The 21,292-nt window shown below is 37.4% G+C and overlaps 1 protein-coding gene across 6 annotated transcripts in view; it reads left to right on the top strand.

Annotated features, from left to right (window-relative positions):
* AOPEP (aminopeptidase O (putative)) overlaps window positions 1-21,292 on the top strand; it is a 201,905-nt gene that overhangs the window by 179,164 nt on the left and 1,449 nt on the right. For all 6 annotated transcript variants that reach the window (XR_015732731.1, XM_034410091.3, XM_087888250.1 and 3 more), the window contains 2 exons: window positions 16,212-16,298; window positions 18,985-19,125. Coding sequence is in view for 5 of the 6 variants with exons in the window: in XM_034410091.3 (XP_034265982.2) it covers window positions 16,212-16,298; window positions 18,985-19,125 (228 nt within the window). In the remaining variant the exon portion in view is untranslated. The remainder of the gene's footprint in view (window positions 1-16,211; window positions 16,299-18,984; window positions 19,126-21,292) is intronic.

Below are 21,292 nucleotides of genomic sequence, written 5' to 3'. Positions count from 1 at the left end.
CTGCAGCTGAGGTAGGGTAATGCTCGCGTGCACACCAATATGGCTCTGCGTGTCACCTGTGGCACACATGCCATAGGTTCGCCATCACAGCTATAAGTAATCCAAATAAAGCAGAACAGTTCAGAACTCTTTCTTGTGGCTGTCTGTGGGAATTCTCAGTCATCATGGTTGTCCCAAAGGTTCCTTTTCAAAGACAACTGGACTTGGTTTTTCCTTGAAGACGTTTCGCTTCTCAACCAAGAAGCTTCTTCAGAATTGCTTCTTGGATGAGAAGTGAAGTATCTTCAACAAAAAACAAAATCCAGTTGCCTTTGGAAAAACAACTTTGGGCCTGCTTTGTGGCCCTTTGGAGGGCGAATAATAATAATAATAATAATATTATTATTATTATTATTATTATTATTATTATTATTATTATTATTATTATTATTATTATTATTATTTCTATACCGCCCTTCTCCCAAAGGACTCAGGGCGGTGTACAGCCTATTTAAAAACACAAGACAAACATCAATTAAAAATTTAAAATTATTAAATAAATTTGGCTCAATTTAAAACCCCAGAAAATTTAAAATACCCCAATTTAAAATATTACGTTGATAGCCCGGCCTGACGGAATAGAATAGAAGTAGAGAAAGCTAAAAGGAGACCCTCTTAGCACAAAACTACGTAATAGAATAACAGAGTTGGAAGGAACCTTGGAGGTTTTCTAGTCAAAGCCTCTGCTCGAGCAGGAAACTCTATATACCATTTCAGACAAATGGTTGTCCAATCTTTTCTTAAAAACCTCTTAATGTTTTAGCATTACTGTATTTGTGCAAGTACTAGCTACTCTTCATTTACTACAAGTCTCCTTTCAGAATATGATTTTTGTTTTGTATAATAACAAAAGGAAGCATTTGCACTAGATTTGTTCCATAAATAGAATTATATATGAAACAAAATTAAGACAAAGGCAGGTTTTAGATTGCTGCAGTTGTCGTAATATCTTTCAGTGGTTACTGGAATGTTGATTGAAGCTTTTTATAGGTCAGTACATAAAATTAAAAGCTCCACAATTGAAAAAATATCTCCTTCATCCAAGAAAATATTTAAGATAATAGGTAAAGTTTATTTCGGCTTTAACGTATTTGTTGTTTATACATTTCCTAAAGGCCAGATTTATTTTTAATTGGCCTTGAAACACACTTTGCTATTTATAGAAATTAAGTTATATTTAGGGTATATTTTAATCACATACAAATACCAAAGAAATGTCAGGACTTCTATATCTGGAAGAGAAATAACTGAGAAGGTAGCATCAAAGCTGCATCCCCTGTGTGGTGGTTACGTGCCAGGACACCAAGACCTATGTGAATTTTTTACACTAGACTGATTTTCATTCTCTCCTGGCATAAATTGTGCCAAATGTACTTGGGTATGTGTCTGTGTACGTGTGGGTGTGTGTTGAAGGAAAGCCACAACCTCTGCAGGAGATATATTACCTCAGCTTCATCTTGCAAGGTGAAATCAAGGGCTTTACTCTAGCCTTTAAGAAAGGAAACTGAGATAACATTACCATTACAGTTTCTACAGCTACTGGATAACAAGAAACGACAGTCCTCAAAAGGGAATGTTGTGGTACATACTCTTGTCTGCCTAAACAAGGAAGTTTCTGTGGCTCAAAACACATTAAATGCCACAAGGACGGGATTTACCGCCCCTCTCCTTGAAACAAAGGAACAAGCTAAATTTTTTGATGAATGGCTTTGGATAACATTCAGATGTGTATAATTAAATGCAATATATGTATATGTGAGAAAGATCTTGAGAGGCAGGAGAAAATGTGAAATTTTCAGAGTAGACAGAATGATTATCAATTCTTTTTGCATTGTTAATTGTTGATCAGATTAATTGTTCAGTTACTTTAAATTATTGTGTAACATTAAATTACTATCTCCCTAGTGCAAGTGTTAAGTTAAATATTCTAACTGATAGTATGATATCTCAATGTACATACATATGTACATACATACAATTTCTTAGAGTATTTTTAACAGGTTTTGGTGAAACCTGTTTGTCTTTACAAACTGATATCAACGAAAACATTTACAAAAAGTTACCTATACGTATAGTTATTCCAGGGTTCACAGTAGACTTTCGGTAAATCATGCTGAAGCACCTTAGGTTTTAGAAAGAAATTGTGAAGATATGTCTAGATAAATCAAAAGAACCAGACAATTGGTAGAAACTGATCGGTGTGAAGGGAATATATACTGACAGCATGTGAACTGACAAAATCTGATAAGCATAAAAACAGGAGATCAAAGAAGAAAACATGTAGAATATGAAGTTTCAGGTAATAAGATACTCTTCCCACCTAATTTGTCTCCTGGAAGGTCAGTGACATGCCTGGCCTCAGGAAGTAGGTATTGGACACACCGCCTATCCAATGATACTGTGATTGGCAAACCACCAAAGAGCCTCCATGGCTTAAATTCCATGATTATATTTTTAAACCCACATGGTAAGACCACACAATTCTTAAAATACTGACAAATGTGAACAAATGTGCTGAGTAATGACTATCTCAAAATAACACTTCAGGTCCAGCAGTCATAGAAGGAAACATGCACATTATTTACAAATACTTAGCATCCTGTTATATATTGCTACTTTTTTTTTTCAAAGGGTCTGTCCATCAGCGTAAAACACTAGAAGAGTTCAACTCATAAAATACAGATTATAGGCAACCGGAAGGCAAAAAAATGAATGAGTCAAAACTCTCTTCGTATTTTAGTGTTGGGAATAAAAAATAAAATCCGCTATATAAGCACAGTAGGAACATTAACTAGGGTGTAGACAAGAGAGCAGAGTGTGACCCCAGTCCAAGTCACCTTATTGGGGAGATGGACAGGATATAAATTCAATAAATAAATTATATAAAAATTATTTTGATACATACTTACCAAATTCATGTTGCTCTTGGTTATGTGATTATTGTAACCTGTATGGGCAAGTCAGCATCAAATGGATGACAGGGCCAAATTACAAACTAAGAAATCCCTTGTTCAAATCTTTTTTCACTTATTCCTGTTGTCGTTGTTAGTTGCGAAGTCATGTCCGACCCATCGTGACCCCATGGACAACGTTCCTCCAGGCCTTCCTGTCCTCTACCATCCTCCAGAGTCCATTTAAGCTCATGCCAAGTGCTTCAGTGACTCCATCCAGCCACCTCGTTCTCTGCTGTCCCCTTCTTCTTTTGCCCTAAATCGTTCCCAGCATTAGGCTCTTCTCCAGTGAGTCCTTCCTTCTCATTAAGTGGTCAAAGTATTTCAGTTTCATCTTCAGGATCTGACCTTCTAAAGAGCAGTCAGGGTTGATCTCCTCTAGGACTGAATTGTTTGTTCGCCTTGCAGTCCAAGGGACTCGCAGGGGTCTTCTCCAGCACCATAGTTCAAAGGCCTCAATTCTTTGGCGCTCAGCCTTCCTTATGGTCCAACTTTCACAGCCATACATTGCAACTGGGAAAACCATAGCCTTGACTATATGCACTTTTGTTGGCAGGGTGATGTCTCTGCTTTTTAGTATGCTGTCTAGCCATGGCTTTCTTCCCCAGAAGCAAGCGTCTTTTAATTTCTTGGCTGTAGTCTGTTCTGACCTAGGCTTCCTGAGTCAATAAAACATATGAGTAGTCCCCAAAACCTCTTTTATTGCAACAGCTGTGAATTCTGTTCATTCACAGATGAGTCCCAAATAGTTGTAAAGAGTCCTTTGGGATAAGGCTGATAATCACCTACCTTTATCTCCCTTGACACACTGCCAAAGACCTAATTGGCAAAGCCACATAGAGTCTGGAATCAAACAGAGCTTCAGACTTTAAACTGAACAAAATTAACAACATTGCTTCCTGCCTTTACTCCTCTTTTAAGTCTTATGGGAGGGGCCAATCATCTTCAAGCCCTACTCCCGACTCATCCCTTTTGTTTTAACTGTTCTTGCCTTCTGGCAGCTCTGTGCATGCGCGCTGTTCCTCTTCCTCCGATTCTGGAGGTTCTGGAGGCAGCACATACCTCCCAGATGGCCCTTTCTCTGCCTCTGATGCAGAGCCTTCGTCCATGCCTTCCCCCGACTCCAGGACTGGCCTATGTTCCTCCCCAGCCTCCTCACTGTCCAACTCTGCTGCCAGCTCCGCAGGCCGCCAGTGGACCACAACAGTAGTCCCCCTCTGCGGTGATCTTGGAGCCCAGGAAAATAAAATCTGCCACTACTTCCATTTTTTCCCCATCTATTTGCCAGGAATTGAGAGGGCGGGGTACCACGATCTTAGTTTTCTTAATGTTCTCAACTTATTCCTAGTTAAGCCAGTTTGTATTATTTGCTAATTAATAAGTAGTTATGGGCCTGGGTTCAAATTCTTTTCAAGGCCAGGTAATTCTTCTTTTTCAAGGGAATGAGTGAACTCAGTGGAAGAAGATGGTTTTGCTTGCCAAACGTCTCTACTTCAGACATTGATAATTTCAGTAGTAATGATATGAAAGACCTTGGTCTGATCTCCTGGGGAGGAATGGGGATGCTTAAAGATTTCACATAGATTATGTCAATATAAACTAGATGTTACAAGAGAATTTTGGCTCCTGCTGGAAACAGCAGTGTTATTTCCCTCAATTTTTCCATCTGGCCTACCTAATTTAGTTAGAAAAAGGAGAGATTGGCAAAAATCATTACCCATGTTTCCCTCAGCAGAAATGCCCTGAGGAGATCTCTGCTGGGGGCCTGTTCCTGCTGACAGAAAAGGATATAAATCTGACATACAATGGTTGATAGCATCATAGTTTTTAGACAGAGTTCAAATGGTGAATAAAACATGTTTCCATCAGTTTTATAGATAGATAAATTTGCTATTATTGTTTTTATTCAATGTACTGTCCTACAAATGTTCCTGGAATTGGGAATTTCCCAAATTCCAAATTAGCATGCCCATCTTTGAAAGATCTCAAACTGGGGGAGACTGGTTTCTGTCAGTCCATCTCAACCTAATTCTCAACTGACGCCCAATGTCTGTGAAGAATTGATAAAGGCAAAGAAAGTTAATCTGGTTCTGGCTAGTGAGTCAAAAGGCAGATCAGGAAGTAAAAAGATGGGATGTTACTCACGGTTTCTATAATCCCAGTTTAAGTGAAGGGCTGGATTTGCAATGGCCAGCAGTGTAGTTGCAGTTTAAACTGGTTTTGGAAAGGTCATTTAACTTTATTTCAGGGATTCATATCTTTTCTACCAATAGATGCCAAATACAGACACTTAGTGACCGTTCAAAGTTACAACGGCACTGAAAAAAATGACTTATGACCATTTTTCACATTTATGACCATTGCAGCATGCCCATGGTCATGCGATTTACATTGGGATGCTTGACAGCTGACTCACATTTATGACGGTTGCAGTGTCCCAGAGTCGTCTGATCCCCTTTTGCGTCCTTCTGACAAGCAAAGTCAATGGGGAAACCAGATTCACTTAACATAATAACCGTGTTACTAATTTAAGAACTGCAGTGATTCACTTACAAAGTTGGCGAGGAAGGTTGTAAAATGGGGCCAAACTCACTTAACAAATGTCTCACTTAACAACATAAATTTTGGGCTCAGTTGTGGTCGTAAGTTGAAGTAACTACCTTTATTGCTTTTATCACAATGTATCAACTGTTTTTCTGTCCAAACAGTCCACAAACTAGCATGCACATAAACACATGCACGTAGACGCAGAATTAGGCCTTTAAAACAACAAATCTGGACAATACTAGCAAAATTAAGAATACAAAATGTGCACCAAACAATGTAAGCCATGAACTGAGAACAGCAGCTAAACCCGAAGCCACACTAAAAAAAAAAAGTGCTTTTACTTTATTCAGAAGAGTTCAGAATTGAAAACCACACTGAAAAGGAGCTGCCTCATTTATTCACCAGACATGCTTCCTGCAGCAGTTGCATGTGGTATGAGCTCACCCCAAACTGTTTCGGGATAAAAAAACACAATTATTTGGAAAGCTAAGATATGGTCATTTCCAATTAAAAATGAGAAGCTGAGGTTAGAATTGATCATCTGAAATATGTGCAAACATTTACATTTCTATTATTCATGTGATAGGGCTGATCATGCTGCTCCCTGTGACTCTTCAGTCAGTTGTATCTATAATAAAAAATCAGCTCTCCCATTATCTGTTGTGTCCTTCCTGTATATTATGTTCCTGAATGGCTCCATTTAAAGCAGTCTTTGGAGATTGTAGAACTCTTTTTCATGACATTTTTCTACTTCCAGCAGTTTAAGACACGCTGTGGATCAAGCCTTTTAAAGTGAATATTTGGGAGGGCAGAGGAGGAAAAAAAAAGGAGGCAGAATGAAAGCAAACTGCTTTTGCTGAAAATACGAGCAATGCAAGCTAAGGCATAATATCCAGTGATGCCTAATAACACTTATACAACTGCTCTGTTGTAGTACAGAAGCATATGAAACGGTGAAATCTTATTTCACATGCCAGAGTTAATGTTTCTATAAACTATAGAAAATTCTTGAGTTTCTCAAATGAATTATGCATAGAAGAAGATAACTTCTATCCATCGCCCAAACCATGAAAAATCTGGCAGGCGTCAGAGAACATGTTTACCACAAAGTGGTATTTCTGTTTACTAGCTTTTGAATTGGGCAGTGTCTCATCTGTTCTGCTTAATCCTTTGGCAAGTTTGCTACCACACAGCATTTGTTTAGGGGGGAAAAAATCCCCCACACCTTTATTTTTAAAACTCGGTGACAATCTATATATCTATATCTATCTATCTAGGCTAAGAAATTAGAGTAAGATTGCACTTCAGAGAAGCTGTAGACCTCTCTCTCTCTCTCCCTCTCCCTCTCTCTCTCTCTCCCTCTCCCTCTCTCTCTCATTTACTTCACTCAATTATTTTGAGTGTTAAAAAAGGAGAAAAGAATGTGCAGTATACGGCAGCTGTGAATTCCTGGAGGAAAGCAACAAACAAATGAACAAATAAATAAGTTATGTTTCTGTATAGATAGTCATTTTCCATCTTATGTAAAGAGAAGATAAGTACCCTAATAACTGTTATATATAATAAATATGGAATTCAAATTGTAAATGATGTTATTCCAAATTTCGGGGTGCTTTATCTTGAAACATTGCAAAAATATTATTGGAAGGGCTGCAAATAATAATTTTGAGACTAAACTGCTTTTATATTTCTAATGCAGCTTCCTTCTTTTTCTTCCATACATAAAAAACTCGAACATAAGGGGAGAGGGAATGGAGCAAGTGCATAATGTCTTTTAGCTGCTAGAACTAAGGTGTTGTTCATCTGAAATCATCCCTCAAAACCAAAAACCCAAAATTGGATATTTCAGAAAGAGTGCAATTTGTTTGCTTAGCTTCGTGACATTCTGAGGAATCTTCTCCACACTAATGTCCAAAGAGTTAATATTTCTCTTTCTTCAAGATCCAACTTTTGCTTCCATAGATTCCATCAGAATCACTTGCACGATTCTGATCTTTGTAGGTATAGATACTTCATGGCATTTCAATAAGTTTTCCAAGGCCATCAGGGTTGTATATTTCTTAATTGCAGGTTCCTTTAAAGTAGATCCTAAAAGGCAGATGCTATTTATCATCTCTGTACTGTATCTTTATTGTGACTTTTAAGACTGAGTGATGTTATCTTTATCTTATTTAATTGAGTCCTATTTTTTTCTCTGTGCTCCTTGGCTTTTATTACAAGAGTTTACCAATCCTTTGCATTTTTGGCTATCAGAGTAGCATTATTAGCGTAGCACAAGTTATTGATGTATCTTCCCCCAGTTTTAAAACCATGGTCATCTGCCTCCAATCCATCTTCCCTTAACCTATATTTGGTATATAAGTTGAATAAATAAGGGGAGAGTATACAACCTCCAGTGTAGACTGCAGATATTCTGTAAATGAAGCTTAGCTGTTGAGGTAAGATACTACGGTAGCATACATCTTCCTATGAGCTATGCAGTTGTTCCTTTGATGCAAGTAGAAGGTTAGCCTGGGGTGAGATTTCAAACACTGTAACATAATCTAATGTCAATATGATACTCATCTTGGAGTTGGGAAACTATACTGTGAAACACTGATTTATTTTTGTTTGCACTATAATTCATTTTTAGTATTGAAGGTCAAAAATGTACCTAACACTTCCCCAGCGCAATAAGCTCTGTGGTGCTTCATTTTAGGTGTGCCTAAATAAGCATCCAGAGTTATGATTTAGAATAATTCGTCTGCTCTAGCTTTGAGCCTACTAAAGAACTTCACAGCAGGCATTTTTCTAAAGCTTTCACTTTGCGTCACAATGCAGGAATCAGATAAGAAGCCGTCCTTAGTAATAAGCTAATACATATACACAGCAGTCTGGAAGACTGGCGTAATTTTGTCTTCCCTGGCTGCCTTATTTTCTTTGTAGTCTAATGGTAGAGGTTATACCTGCTCCCAGAAATAGTTTGTGAAACGAAGGGGCTTATAAATATACTGAGGTCATAGTGATGAATGGTGTACATGCATGGAAGAGAATTATAAAAGCAGGACTTCCTTCCAAAAATCAAGACTGAAAGTTGAAGAAAACCATAATGTGTCTATATCTGCAAAGATCAGAATCACGCAAGCCATGGTATTATCTGTGACATTATGGAAGTAGATGTTGGACTTTGAAGAAGCAGAATAGGAAGAGTATTGACACTTTGGAACTTTGGTATTGGAGAATCGATGTTGAACAGCCAAGAAAATAAACAAATGGCTCTTCGGACAAATCAACCCAGAGTTGCTCAAACCATAAACGAACAAGTTCAGATTTCTACAATTGGTCACATTATGTGAAGAACTAATTCTCTAGATAAGGGTCTAATGCTGAGAAAGGAGGAAGGAAAGAGAAGATGACAACCAGCAGCAAAGTCTGTAGACTCATAGTGGTGATGAGAACATAGCCGCCCTGAGTCTCCGGGAAAGGCGGCATATAAATTGAACCAATAAATATGAACCATGTTGGTGCAGTGGTTACAATGCAGTACTGCAGGCTTCTTCTCTAACTCAAATTCCACCAGGCTCAAAGTTGACTTAGACTTCCATCCTTCTGAGGTCGGTAAAATGAGGACCCAGATTGTTGGGGGTAATATGCTGACTCTATAAACCGCTTAGAGAGAGGACTGTGAAGTGGTATATAATGCTATTGCTACTGTTAGGGATAGCTTGTCATGGAGAAAAATCTATTTAACTGGTTACTAGGAGCTGAAACCTACTATAGAGCAGATAATTGATCAATCAACCAGTCAGGAGGAAGTTTAGGAAGAAGCAACAGAGAGACAGCAAAAAAGAAAGAAAGAAAGAAAGTTATTTTCTTTTCAGATAATCTTTTGAAAAACAGGGTGGTTTATTTTCTTCTATTCCTTCTACCTTCAGTTTTACCCTTTGGGATAAATGATTAAGCATTTGATTAATAAGTAATAAGCAATATTGATTATTGGGTAAGAATGACATGAGGAAACATTTTTCTTATAACTGCTTCTGGAGTTAAGGTCCTTGGCAACGTATGAAGTTGTATTGATGTTCCAACAACTCTGGAATTCCATTTACATGGTTATGATGAACCAGCAGCCAGCTGCTGTAGGCTGCTCAGATGGAACATACTGGGTTGTTGAACAGGGGACTCCTTTCTGAGCTTCTTTTGTGTTTCTTGTCCAAGGCTGAATAAAAAACTGAGATCAAACTGAGTCTTTTATCTCTGGTTTATTCCAAAGCAAACAATCCATAATAGCTTATATGAGCTGCTTCTCTTGAAGAAGGAGGCCAATGGTCATAATTGCAGCATGATACAATAGAAAATCTGGTAGCAGCTGAGCCATAAGGTGCCTTATTGTACTGAGCAAATTGGAAAGGATAAAAGTATAAGTTGCTTCAGTGAAGTTGTACATAGGGGCTCTTGCGTCGGAGGTAGGAGGCTTTTCCTGTGCTTTTCCAACTAGATGGAATCACAAAGGCTATGTGGCAATGCCACTGCACAATTTACTATATAGCTGACAAACATTTTCATCAAATGGTTAGAAAAAGAAATAGGTTTGATAATTGACGGCTGAACACTCTTATTCATACCAAAAGAGCTGAAGAAAGTAGAAACCACAGTATTTTCCTTTAGCATTTTAATAGTAATATTCTATTAATATTAGTATTAATATTATCAATATTAATATCTAGTAATATTTGTAATAGAAATACAGATATGAATATAAATCTGGAGTGTGACACGTGTGTGTGTGTAATTTCCTCTGCTCTCAATGCCATTTAGCTAAGAACTCTGTACAAATAAAGAAAAAGAGAAGATACACCTATCGTAAAAATTGATGGGATGCTCCTAGCATAGTGTTTTTGAATCCTCAGTATATATTTTAAATGATTAAAATGCCTATTATTATTAATTTTATATAGCACTTATAATTAGTTGTCTTGAAAATCGGCTTTTGAGAGTAATGTTTTTTTTTAGATTTCTGAGCTGATAATAATTGCAAATTTTAATTGACTATAATAATCTTTCCTAGGGTCGTTTGAATTATAAGCCAAAGATCTGTTGAAAGAGAACCACAGCCAGGAATCAGTAAATCCTGGACTTACAAAAGCACACGTTAAAAGTTATAATTTTAATGGAACATATTGAAAGTTGGTTGGTTGTATATATCCAATTATTCTACAGTCATTGTAAGAACAAGAATATAATTAATTATACAGAATTGAAATGGTTGCATTTGCATCATTTGAACTGAGGAAATTGTCTCAATTCAAAGTGGGGAAAGGGTATTGGTGGATATGCTAGTTTCCTAATTAATTACACTCTTCTGTTTGAAGTTTGCTCATGTATTAAAATTCTTCCCCCCCCCCCAAATAGATGACGTAGAGCAAAGGAATCCAAGCCAGTGATGGCTCACCCAGATTTAACTGACTATAGCTGATTAGTTGGAGATGGGTGAGCAGTATTTCCTAAAGCAGGAGTGTCAAACTCACATCATCATGGCGGTGTCACGTGATGTATCAGGACTCCCCCCCTTTGCTAAACTGGGCGTGGGCAGCATGTGACGCTTCCCGCCCGTGGGCCAGGTGTTTGACAGCCCTGTCCTAAAGAGAATACCTACCTGTATCTAACCACAAGTGTCTAACTACAGGTATCTTGACCTGGAATGGGGAAAGGTTTCGTTTCTTAGCAATCATATCCAATGGATACGAGCAGAATGGATCAATGGTATTCCTCTTCCTTTCCAAGCTAACTTCAAAGTAGATTTTGTTTGCCTTTATAACTATTACCCACATGATCAAGTCTGACTACATAATGCTCTTTTGGGAATTCAGCATTCCTATTATTTATTTATTTATTTACTTGGTAAATTTATATGCCGCCCATCTCGCTACCAAGAGCAACCTTTTACAGTGCGATCACTAATTGTGGAGAATACATATTTTTCTTTCTTTCTTTCTATGGACCATGCCTATAACATATACGCGCTCTTAAACTACTGCTAAGCCAAACAACACTGATTTTTAAAAGTGATAAAGATACATTTGCCCTTAAAAGTTGCAGCAAATTCATGGATATGGAGCAGTTTTGTTTCAAAGGAAACAACGGTACTGTATTTCCAATGTAAGGATTGCCAAGGATCTATAGGCCTCTCTTTTTTAACCAAAGATGCTTTTTTTTACCCGGGATCATATTGCAATTACAGATGGCAGCCCTGTGATCCTTGGATAAGAAAACAGTTGCTTTAAGGAGTTGATCCCAGGTGCTACATGAGCCCCCCCCCCCAATTTTAAACCATCATTTCCCTTTGAATCCAAAATGCTGCATTCCTACTTACTTCTTTCTATATCAAATAAATTAGCTGCTTTTGATACGTTACAGAACTTTGTTGACTCAGGGTAGTCAGAAGTTTGGGGGTTCTGGTCGATATTATTCTACTCCCAGAAATGAAACCTTTTAGCTGGAAAGCTTGGGGATGAACAGGGGGTCTTATCTATAAACCCAAGCCAACCATTTTTTCAGGGGTTAACATGCTTACGTGAGGGGACAATATGTGTTACGCTGAGCAGTGTGCAAGATGGGAAGCAGATGAAGCCAACTCTGCAACATGTGCTCGGTAGCATGTGAACATTTACTGTAATGCAGCTGGTTATGGGAGTTGAATTCAGGGTTATTTTAGCAGTTGTGGTATTATTGTGGATCTGATAGTCTGGAAACTATTATTATGTGAATTCTTAATTACAGGATAGCCTAATCTTTGATCTAAATGTTAATGTCTCTAATCATTTCTTTAGCTCTTTCATTTTAAGCAGAAGTAATAATGTTTACTTTGCAAAATGCTTGATGTTTATTAAGTAAACTGTCCTTCATCCTTGCAGATATCAAGAGGGGTTATAACTTCACTTAAGTACCCTCCTAATAACATCAAGGTTTATCTTGGGTATCATGAGAAGTAATTTCTGTGATTGTGAGGTTTTTGTTTTTGTTTTGATACCGCTGGAATAGAACTAGCAGCAAAAGTTTATTAGTACATGGCTTTTTTCTATGTACAATTTCCTTACCTAGAAATAACAGGATGTATATGCTGTTTGAATATGTGAATAAGTCTGTTCTTGGCAGCTGATTTTTATTCTGGTTTCAATAAATTTATGAAGCTATAAGGATCTGAAAGCTTCTGAAGTTATAGTAATATATTGTATAGGATCTTTTGTTTCTTTTGTATTATAACGTGGAATAATTTACAATTCAAAATTGTTTTTTTTTCCCCTGACATCTTTAAAATTAAAACCAGCCATTAACTCCCTGAAGTTGGTGGACTTTTTCTAAAGACTAAAGTAATAGTTTTGTGTTTTTTTTAATAAAGCATATGTTCTGAATTACTTGTCTTTTAGATTGTATTTGCAAGTCACTGACTAAACCATTTTCTTCTTATATTTTCTTGTTTGTGCATAAGCCAATTCTCAAACTTATAAGTGAACATATCTGTTGAAATAATTATTTTAAGAAGAAATTAACAATAGTCAAAATGCTGATTTTGTTGATTCGTTACAGTAAGTTTGCAACACATTTTTTCCAAGTGGAAGAAATTATTAAATGCTCTGATTTTCATCCCAAATTAACACAAGAATTTAGAATTTATACTGGCCATTGCTTTCAGTGATTTACTTTTAAATAAAGACTGTTTTCTGTAGTAGGGTTTTTTTTTTTCATCCTCCAGGCCAGGAAAATTAAGAAAATATTCTTATGGATTTGTTGCTTCTTTTCATGTTTCTCTAAATGGATAATAGTTTAATTTAATAGTTTAATTTGGTAAGGTATGATAGGCATTATTTCTAAACTGTTTGCCAAACCAGATTATAAAACTAGGTTCAGTTTGTTTGATTGTAACCCATAGTGTTTGAGTGGCTTATTCTCAGATAAATGTGCTTGAAGTTGCGTCCATAAGCATATTAACATCTTTATAGACAACCAAATCCAAATTTTGAACCACTTCTGGAAATAAGAAATTAGCCCATGTCCCTTCTTTGGCAAATTTTTCTGGAGCAGCCAAAGCTCAAGTCCAAATTGGATGAATTTACAAGTTGTTAATTTGAGACATGGGAAGCATGAAAGAGATCTGGCATCAATTCTGAGGTTCTTGATCAGGTTTGAACTGTGCCATGTGGAAAGAGGGATAGTCTGCAAAATGAATCATTTTATTCCACAATTGTTTATATTTCAATAATCACTAAGAATAAACAGCAAAGCACTGAATATATTGCTTGTTTGTTTGTTTGTTTGTTGTATTGTTTAATCCTAATTCCATTACTGTATAGAGCTTGCCTAAATATAGGGACACGGTGGCTCAGTGGCTAAGACACTGAGCTTGTCAATCGAAAGGTCAGCGGTTCGAATCCCTAGTGCCATGTAACGGGGTGAGCTCCCGTTACTTATCCCAGCTTCTGCCAACCTAGCAGTTCGAAAGCACGTAAAAAATGCAAGTAGAAAAATAGGGACCACCTTTGTTGGGAAGGTAACAGCGTTCCATACGCCTTTGGCATTTAGTCATGCCGGCCACATGACCATGGAGACGTCTTTGGACAGCGCTGGGTCTTCAGCTTTGAAATGGAGATGAGCACCGCCCCCTAGAGTTGGGAACGATTAGCACATATGTGTGAGGGAACCTTTACCTTACCTTTAAATACATAAAGTCCCAAAAACAAATAAATGGGAATTGTTCTGCCTATTTCACCACATCCTACTAAATTGTTAGTATTTGATCTTTTGTAACTATTGATTAATTTGCTATTGAGGCATGATATGTTATCAGTTGCTCAGTGTGATGGCCCTTTATGTTTCTACTCATTCTGTTGCCATAGAGTAGGGTGATGAAGCACTAGGAGGGGACGGGAGAATAGTTGATAGCCTATCAGCAACTTGGCAAAAGACATGTTTTTTCTTCCGTATTTGCTCAATAAGTAAAAACTTGTGTTGAAGCAAGTAGTTCATTATAGCTGACAAGATTATGGAGACGATAGTACAATCATGGCTTATACCAAAATTCTTGTAACAGAATTAAAACTGCTGTTTTCACTACCGTTTCCATCTGTGGGTTTTTTCCCATGGAGGCCCAAAAACTTCCTAGACCAGTGATGGTGAACCTTTTTGGCACCGAGTGCCCAAACCGTAATGCACGTGTGTGCACCAGAGCCCCAGAAACGTGGAGACATGCTGGCCGGTGTGCATGCGTGTGCCAGCCACCTGGTGTTCTGGTTTCCGGCTCGCACATGCGCCAGCTAGCTGCTCTTCACGCGCCCCGGAGCCTCAGAAACTCAGACCTGCACACCAGCCAGCTGGTGTTCGGGTTTCCAGGGTTCTGACACGTGTGAAGATCAGCTGGACCTTTGAAAGAGACAGAATTGGCAGAATTTCCCAAGAAATTCTGTTTGGGAAAGAATTTCCGGGCACGAATTGAGAACCAACCACAACACCTTCTTACCTTCATTCTCCAGACTGCCTCAATTTCTGTTTTGGGGAGAGCTTTAAAAAAAAAAAAGTGCTGTTGTCCCTCTATAGCACAGGACTATTGAACTGTGTGAATGTGGGTGAATGTAAGTGCTACAATCAGTTGAAAGTAATCTCTGGGACAATTTCTTTATGGAGAGATTCACATGACAGACTCCACTAATTCAAGTTCATACACCCTCTTGCCTGTATGGGAAAACAGTTCCCAAGCTGGATGCGTAGTTCTGTGGCACAACTCTCCAGTAATTTGGGGGATTATATACATTCCTTCAGTGGTGAAATCCTCGGCGGTTTGCCACTACTTCGCTGCCCGCGCATGCGCAGTGCGTGCCAAATGCACACTGCGCACATGCATGCACAGTTCATGCCAAATACACTGCGCGTGGAAAAAGGAGGCTTAAGAAGTTAAGTAGAACAGCGAGGGGGGGGAACAGTTGTGCCGCACAATTTAGATTTCCTGCTTTCTAGCGAATATAAATCGCGCAGCACAGCTGATCATCGGAAATACTGGTTCGGATGAACCGATAGCTTTTTTTTTACTACTGGTTCGCCCAAACCGGTAGCATTTCACCCCTGCATTCCTCCTATCCTCTTAAGCCAAGAATCCCAATTTAGATGTAATGCTAAACAAAGCCTTGATAACAAAACCTTGTTTTTCGTCATTCTCAGTGGCACAAAAACCTACCAGCATTATCTCTTTCCCCCCCTAAAATTCTAATGAATTCTGGTTTAAATCTGAGCACTGTAAGAGCAGTTGCCATTTTTAACATGTATTTTTCCTTCATGTATTTTTCTTTACTCTGAGAATCAGTTTGGAATAAATAAATAGTTTTGGGTTCTTTATAAATAAAAACATTTTCAGGCTGAAATATATTTTATCATGCTATTAAAAACTGGATTTGTTTGAAAAGATGATTTTATCTTTAATTATTTGATATTGTAACACTGATTGTTTTAGACTTACACTTTTTTAATTACAATGGAACCATATTGCATTGTTAGCATGCCTGGTTAATATTAACAATCTAGGGGTAAAATGGAAGGGGGTTTTTTGAGAGGGGAAAACACTTTAAAAAGTGTTAATAATTTAAATGTCACAGCCACATTTTAATAAGCGCTTAAATAATTTTCTTATTTTTTTCTGTATTGCAAAAGGTTCGACATCGATGGTGTGAGATGATTATTAAACACAAGTATGTGGCAGGATATGCTGATGTTGAGAAATTTCTCAAGGAAGACCAGGTCAGTGTTGTTTAGGTACCCTTATTGTATTGCCAAATGCTACATAAATTGCACAATACAGATATATAGGAAATGATCCTTCAGAGGTGCAACCAATATAAATCCTGCTTTTTGTTCAAATTTGTGCTAAAATTTGACTAAGGGTTCTTTACTGTGGCCTCAACATTGCTTATTTAGGAGCGTCATCGAGATCAGATCTCTTGCTCTGATCTCGGAGGCGGAGATGTCCAACCTTAGAGTAGAAATTCAACTTCTGAAAGCTCCTTTTTGCCTCTTTTTGCCCCTGTTGAATTTTCTTCATCTTAAATTCTGTCACTGTTGCTCATTGGCAGAGGGAATATTAATTCCCTCTGGGAAATACAAGGAAAATACAAATTAAAACAAATTTGTGTGTGGCATCAGCACTTCTGATATTACATACTGTTCACATAATTAGACCACATACAGCAAGGGATCCCCAACCCCTGGTCTGCGGACTGGCAGAAACCAGCCCCTGCAAACAAGTGAAGCCCCATCCACGGGATGCAGGCAGTATGTGAAACCAAGCCTCCTCCAGTCTGCAGAAAAAACTCCACAGAACCGGTCCTTGGTGCTCAAAAGGTTGGGGATCCACTGACTTACAGGATTGTCATTCATTCATTATTATAAGCTGCTATCACCACATGTATTAAAGTACAAAATAAACATTTATGCATTTTTAAAAAGTGTGTGTGAAAATTATTGGGGTTTTTTCCTCTTTTTGCTGAAAAAGTCTATCCATTATTTTTTTTAATGAATCTTCGGAGGGGGGAGAGTATGCAAACTCTGGAATAATACCATTTGAAATCAAACCAGTGTCTTTTTGTTCCTGTCTTGAAAGAGTATTTAGTTGTTCAAAAGTCTGAACCAAATGCCAATATGACCAGTTAATATTTAAGATAATAGAATTTCCAATTCTAAACTTGGATGTTTGAACTATGGAAAATGATGATGAAATAATCAAGTCAGATTTGGAATTTTTAGTGATGGATTTCCATTTCATTTTGGAAGTGACAGATTCTTAGAAGCCCAGCAAAGAGATGATAATGTCCATTCAATTTAAATCATGTATGCTGGTTTATTTCTACTTTAATGCAGAATTCCTCTCCTTGAGAGAAGTTTGCATGGTTTAGTAATAAATGCATAACAGAAAGGAGAGAAATTTTAGATTGACCCATTTTTCTTCCTTCTTCTTCCTTCCTATTTGTAAGAAATAGAAACAAGGGAAGCGTATTATTTCAAGCACAAAGAGAACAAAATAATTTTTCAAAAACGGTGTAGGTTGTCTAAGTGTACAAAGTCGTCACGCAATCCCAGGCTTTTAAAAGCCTATCACTATGGAAGACGAAAGGCAAATTACACTGGAAAGAATATTTCCCACCTAGGCTATCTCTCCTGAGAAAGTTTTCTTCCTGATAACCATTCTTTCTGATTTGGAGAAGTTTCTCAAGAGTTATGAGATATTAGAATCAAGTTGGTAGAAAGTATTTTCATATCCTGGTTTCATGTATAGACTTTTAATGCCTGTCATAATTGTTAAGTACTGTGATGGTGAGTTTTGTAACTATCCATTGCTTTTTGTCTCCAAAACTGTTTTAGTCTGTTTTGATATTTTACTCTTTCTTTTCTCCAATTCCTCATTTTCTTAGGATCCAGTTCTAAATAATTTAGAACTGGTGGCTCTTGTGTAGTTTTTAAAATCAGTTATGGGGAGAGAGGAAAAAGGTGAGTGTATACACTGTGTGGAGAGGATTAGGTTTTTTCTTCATATCACCACTGGCACTGAGGAAGATATGTATACCCCCCTCCCCCCTCCCTCAAGTACTGCTTTGGCTACAAATGGTAACAATAGCAATAAAAAAAGAGTGGACAAAATTTGTGTCTTCCTTCTATCGTCTAATCTGTTTTTCAACTTTGGAAGTTGCATTTCTTTAAAATGTCTTCGCAGTGGTTCATCTATCAGAATTGTCTCTTCAGTATGGATGAAAAAAGTCCACCCCATATTGTGTGGAGCCCTAAATTAGATGAATACTGTCACAATTAAATCTTGCCCAAAACTGGTCCAAAATTAACGGGTCCATAACTGACTTCAATTCCCATTGCTTTCACCAGGACCAAATGGCCTCTTGCATTGAGGTCAATTAATTTTTGTTTCATGTCTATTTGATATCTTGCATTTGCTCCCTTCAATATTAAGCTACACCTTTTAGTAAATGTGTCTCCAAAACTTTTTCAAGGAATTATTCCATCAATTAAGATGTCATCTATAAATGATATATGGGGATTTTCATGAAATATTATTGAATTTCCTGTTGTCTTCCCACTTGGGAGTTCTACTTCTGAAATGCCACAATACTTTGGAATAATTTGGAACGTTCACATGCCAAATAAATTGGTTGTTCGTAGAACATCTAAGTCATGTTTCTATTTCTATATTCAAGGTGGAAGTAAATTTCCATTGTTCAAACAGAAACTCATTTGTTCACTTAGGTTTTCCTTAGAGATAATTACATTTCAGTTTTGCTTGGGTTTCAGAAGAAATGACTGGTTGCGTTATGCTAAAGTCTCACAGGTAATTTTAATAACAGAAAAATTTACAAAGGTCTTATGTTATTTGAAAACATCATGAAATTATATATGCTATAGGATTACTTTTTTCCTCTTACAGGCAATGGGTGTCTACCTCTATGGAGAATTAATGTTGAATGAGGATGCAAAACAACAAGAAATTGCCTATAAAACTTTTGCTACAATCCGTGACATGGATGCATCCTCAGCTAAAGTAGTGGCAGAAATGTTATCTGACAAGGTGATTTCTCCCCCCTCCCCTCAATAATTTAGTTGGGCACTTTCAAAGGCACAGCAGCTCTACCACAACAAAGCTTATAAGTGAATGAACAGAATAGTGTTATCAGATCTATTGTATCAAGTCATCTAAAATAGTGATATATCCTTGAATGGGTAAAAAGACTTTTGATGTAATTCTTATAATATTGAAGAAAGAAAAAAAACCCCTGAAATTATCCTTATTTTATCAGTGAACAAATTTTTTTTTTTCTGAATTGACTAATTTCTTCAAGAAAAAAGATAATTCAAACTATGTATCTGTTAAGTATTTGTAAGAGGTTGCAGCAACAGTTCATATGGAACTTATATAAGATTGTATGAAAAAATTCTGTATGGACTGGGATGATTTACAAGCCATTTAGTTTTCCTCATACTTGCTAGAATCTTTGCTATAGAGCTCAGTCAACTACAAAATCTTCTGAAATACTTACATAGTCATTTTTGAATTTTACAATATGCCAACTTTTTACTCAATCCTTTTTAACTTCATAAACATGAAGTATAAGGGTTCCAATGTCAACCTTAAGGGGGTATGAACATCTTAGAAAAAAATCTAACAACTAAGAACGACTTAACTTTGATTTACTATCAGCTTTGAACATCAAAAACCAGTTTCAAATGCTTAAAAGATATATAACGAATAACTTTGGTAGTCATAAGGCAAATTTAATTATAAAACACTTCCCTCATCTGTTTAGGACTTCTGGGATGTAATTTTATAATACATGTATGGAGTAATTAATTGGAGTACTTGAAGCATCCCTTCCAGCCCTGCATTCTGTAGGTGCAAATTGGGGGCTCTCTCAGGTATGAAAGTTCAATATATGTAAAATGAAACTTCCAGGATTATGAAATTGCTTCCATAAATCATCTTCAGGAGACAGGTATCATCAATTCTGTGACCTGATTTGTAATCCTGTAACTCTTGCATCTTATTCCACATACTATAGAATGAAAGGAACTGACATAACGTCTTGCAGTTTAATAATTTGTAGCTTTTTTTGGTTGTCATTCTTTAAAATGATAGGAGTATGTTGTAAATCAGGAGTCCCCAGACCCCAGGCCATGGCCCACTACTATGTGTAACTGGGCCATACAAGCTGCACCCAATGTGCATGCATGTGCAGCTTAATTTATGCAAATGGTGCGCATGCACGCCTGTAGCTCAACTTGTGCAGATCAAGCTGTACATGCATGCACGCTGGCCCATTGATCCAAGTTGAGCTGTGCACACACACACACCCAGCAGCCCAGTTCCCCAGCCCCTTCCCCCCCCCCGGGCTCCAAGTCGCAAAGGTTGAGGACTACTGTTTTAAAAGGTTCATCGTGTGCCTCATTACTTTAGAATAATTTCATTATCTTCATTAAAGATGCTTCATTTACTTGTACACCATTCTAATTGTTTTTAGAACTGATCTGTGGCCCTAATGTATTCTAACACGTGAATGAAATAAATGTGAAAGTTGTTTGTTTTTTAAGTCTCCAGTTCTCGGATAAAATTCTTATTACAGCTGACAGTTTGTACAGATTCAATTCCTGTTTTGGTTGTTTGGGTTCCTGGCATGCTGATTTGTGATTTAAGATTAAAATCACATTGCCAGGGATTACCACATAACCATGACATTACCTTCTGTGGTTTACTTCATGATGGTCTCATACAGCTTCTTGGAACCTGCTACACTTAAGATACACAGAGAAGCTATTCAAGAACTTCAACTGCTTTTTAACTATGTTCAGATGGAGACCTCTCTAGTGAGGTGCAGAGCTTAGCTGATTGGTGAACAGTGATTGATTTCCTCTTTGTTCACAGTGGCTAAGTTCTGCACCTGAAGAGAAGGCGAGATGCAAGCCGGTCCTAAAATTTCAGACCCCGATTGCTCCTGCAGCGATTGTATCATAGCAAGTATTTTCACAGAATGCAGATGATAAACAATGAAGAGGCCACCCAATCCTTGTATGCTTCTGTATATCAAGAATGAAAAGAACCTTCATGGGAGAGAAAAATCCAGGTTTAGTTACAGCAGAGAAGTAATCAGCTACATTAAAAGAAGTTTGCTATACTTGGTTTTCTTAGCAATTACGATACTAATGTAGTGTATCAGCTCAAGAATGCCTTTCCGCCTCTGAAG

The sequence above is a fragment of the Pantherophis guttatus genome, chromosome 2 (assembly GCF_059756535.1).
Source record: "Pantherophis guttatus breed Tessera chromosome 2, ASM5975653v1, whole genome shotgun sequence".
Taxonomy (NCBI): Eukaryota; Metazoa; Chordata; class Lepidosauria; order Squamata; family Colubridae; genus Pantherophis; species Pantherophis guttatus.
This window is presented reverse-complemented; position numbering and strand designations above follow the sequence as displayed.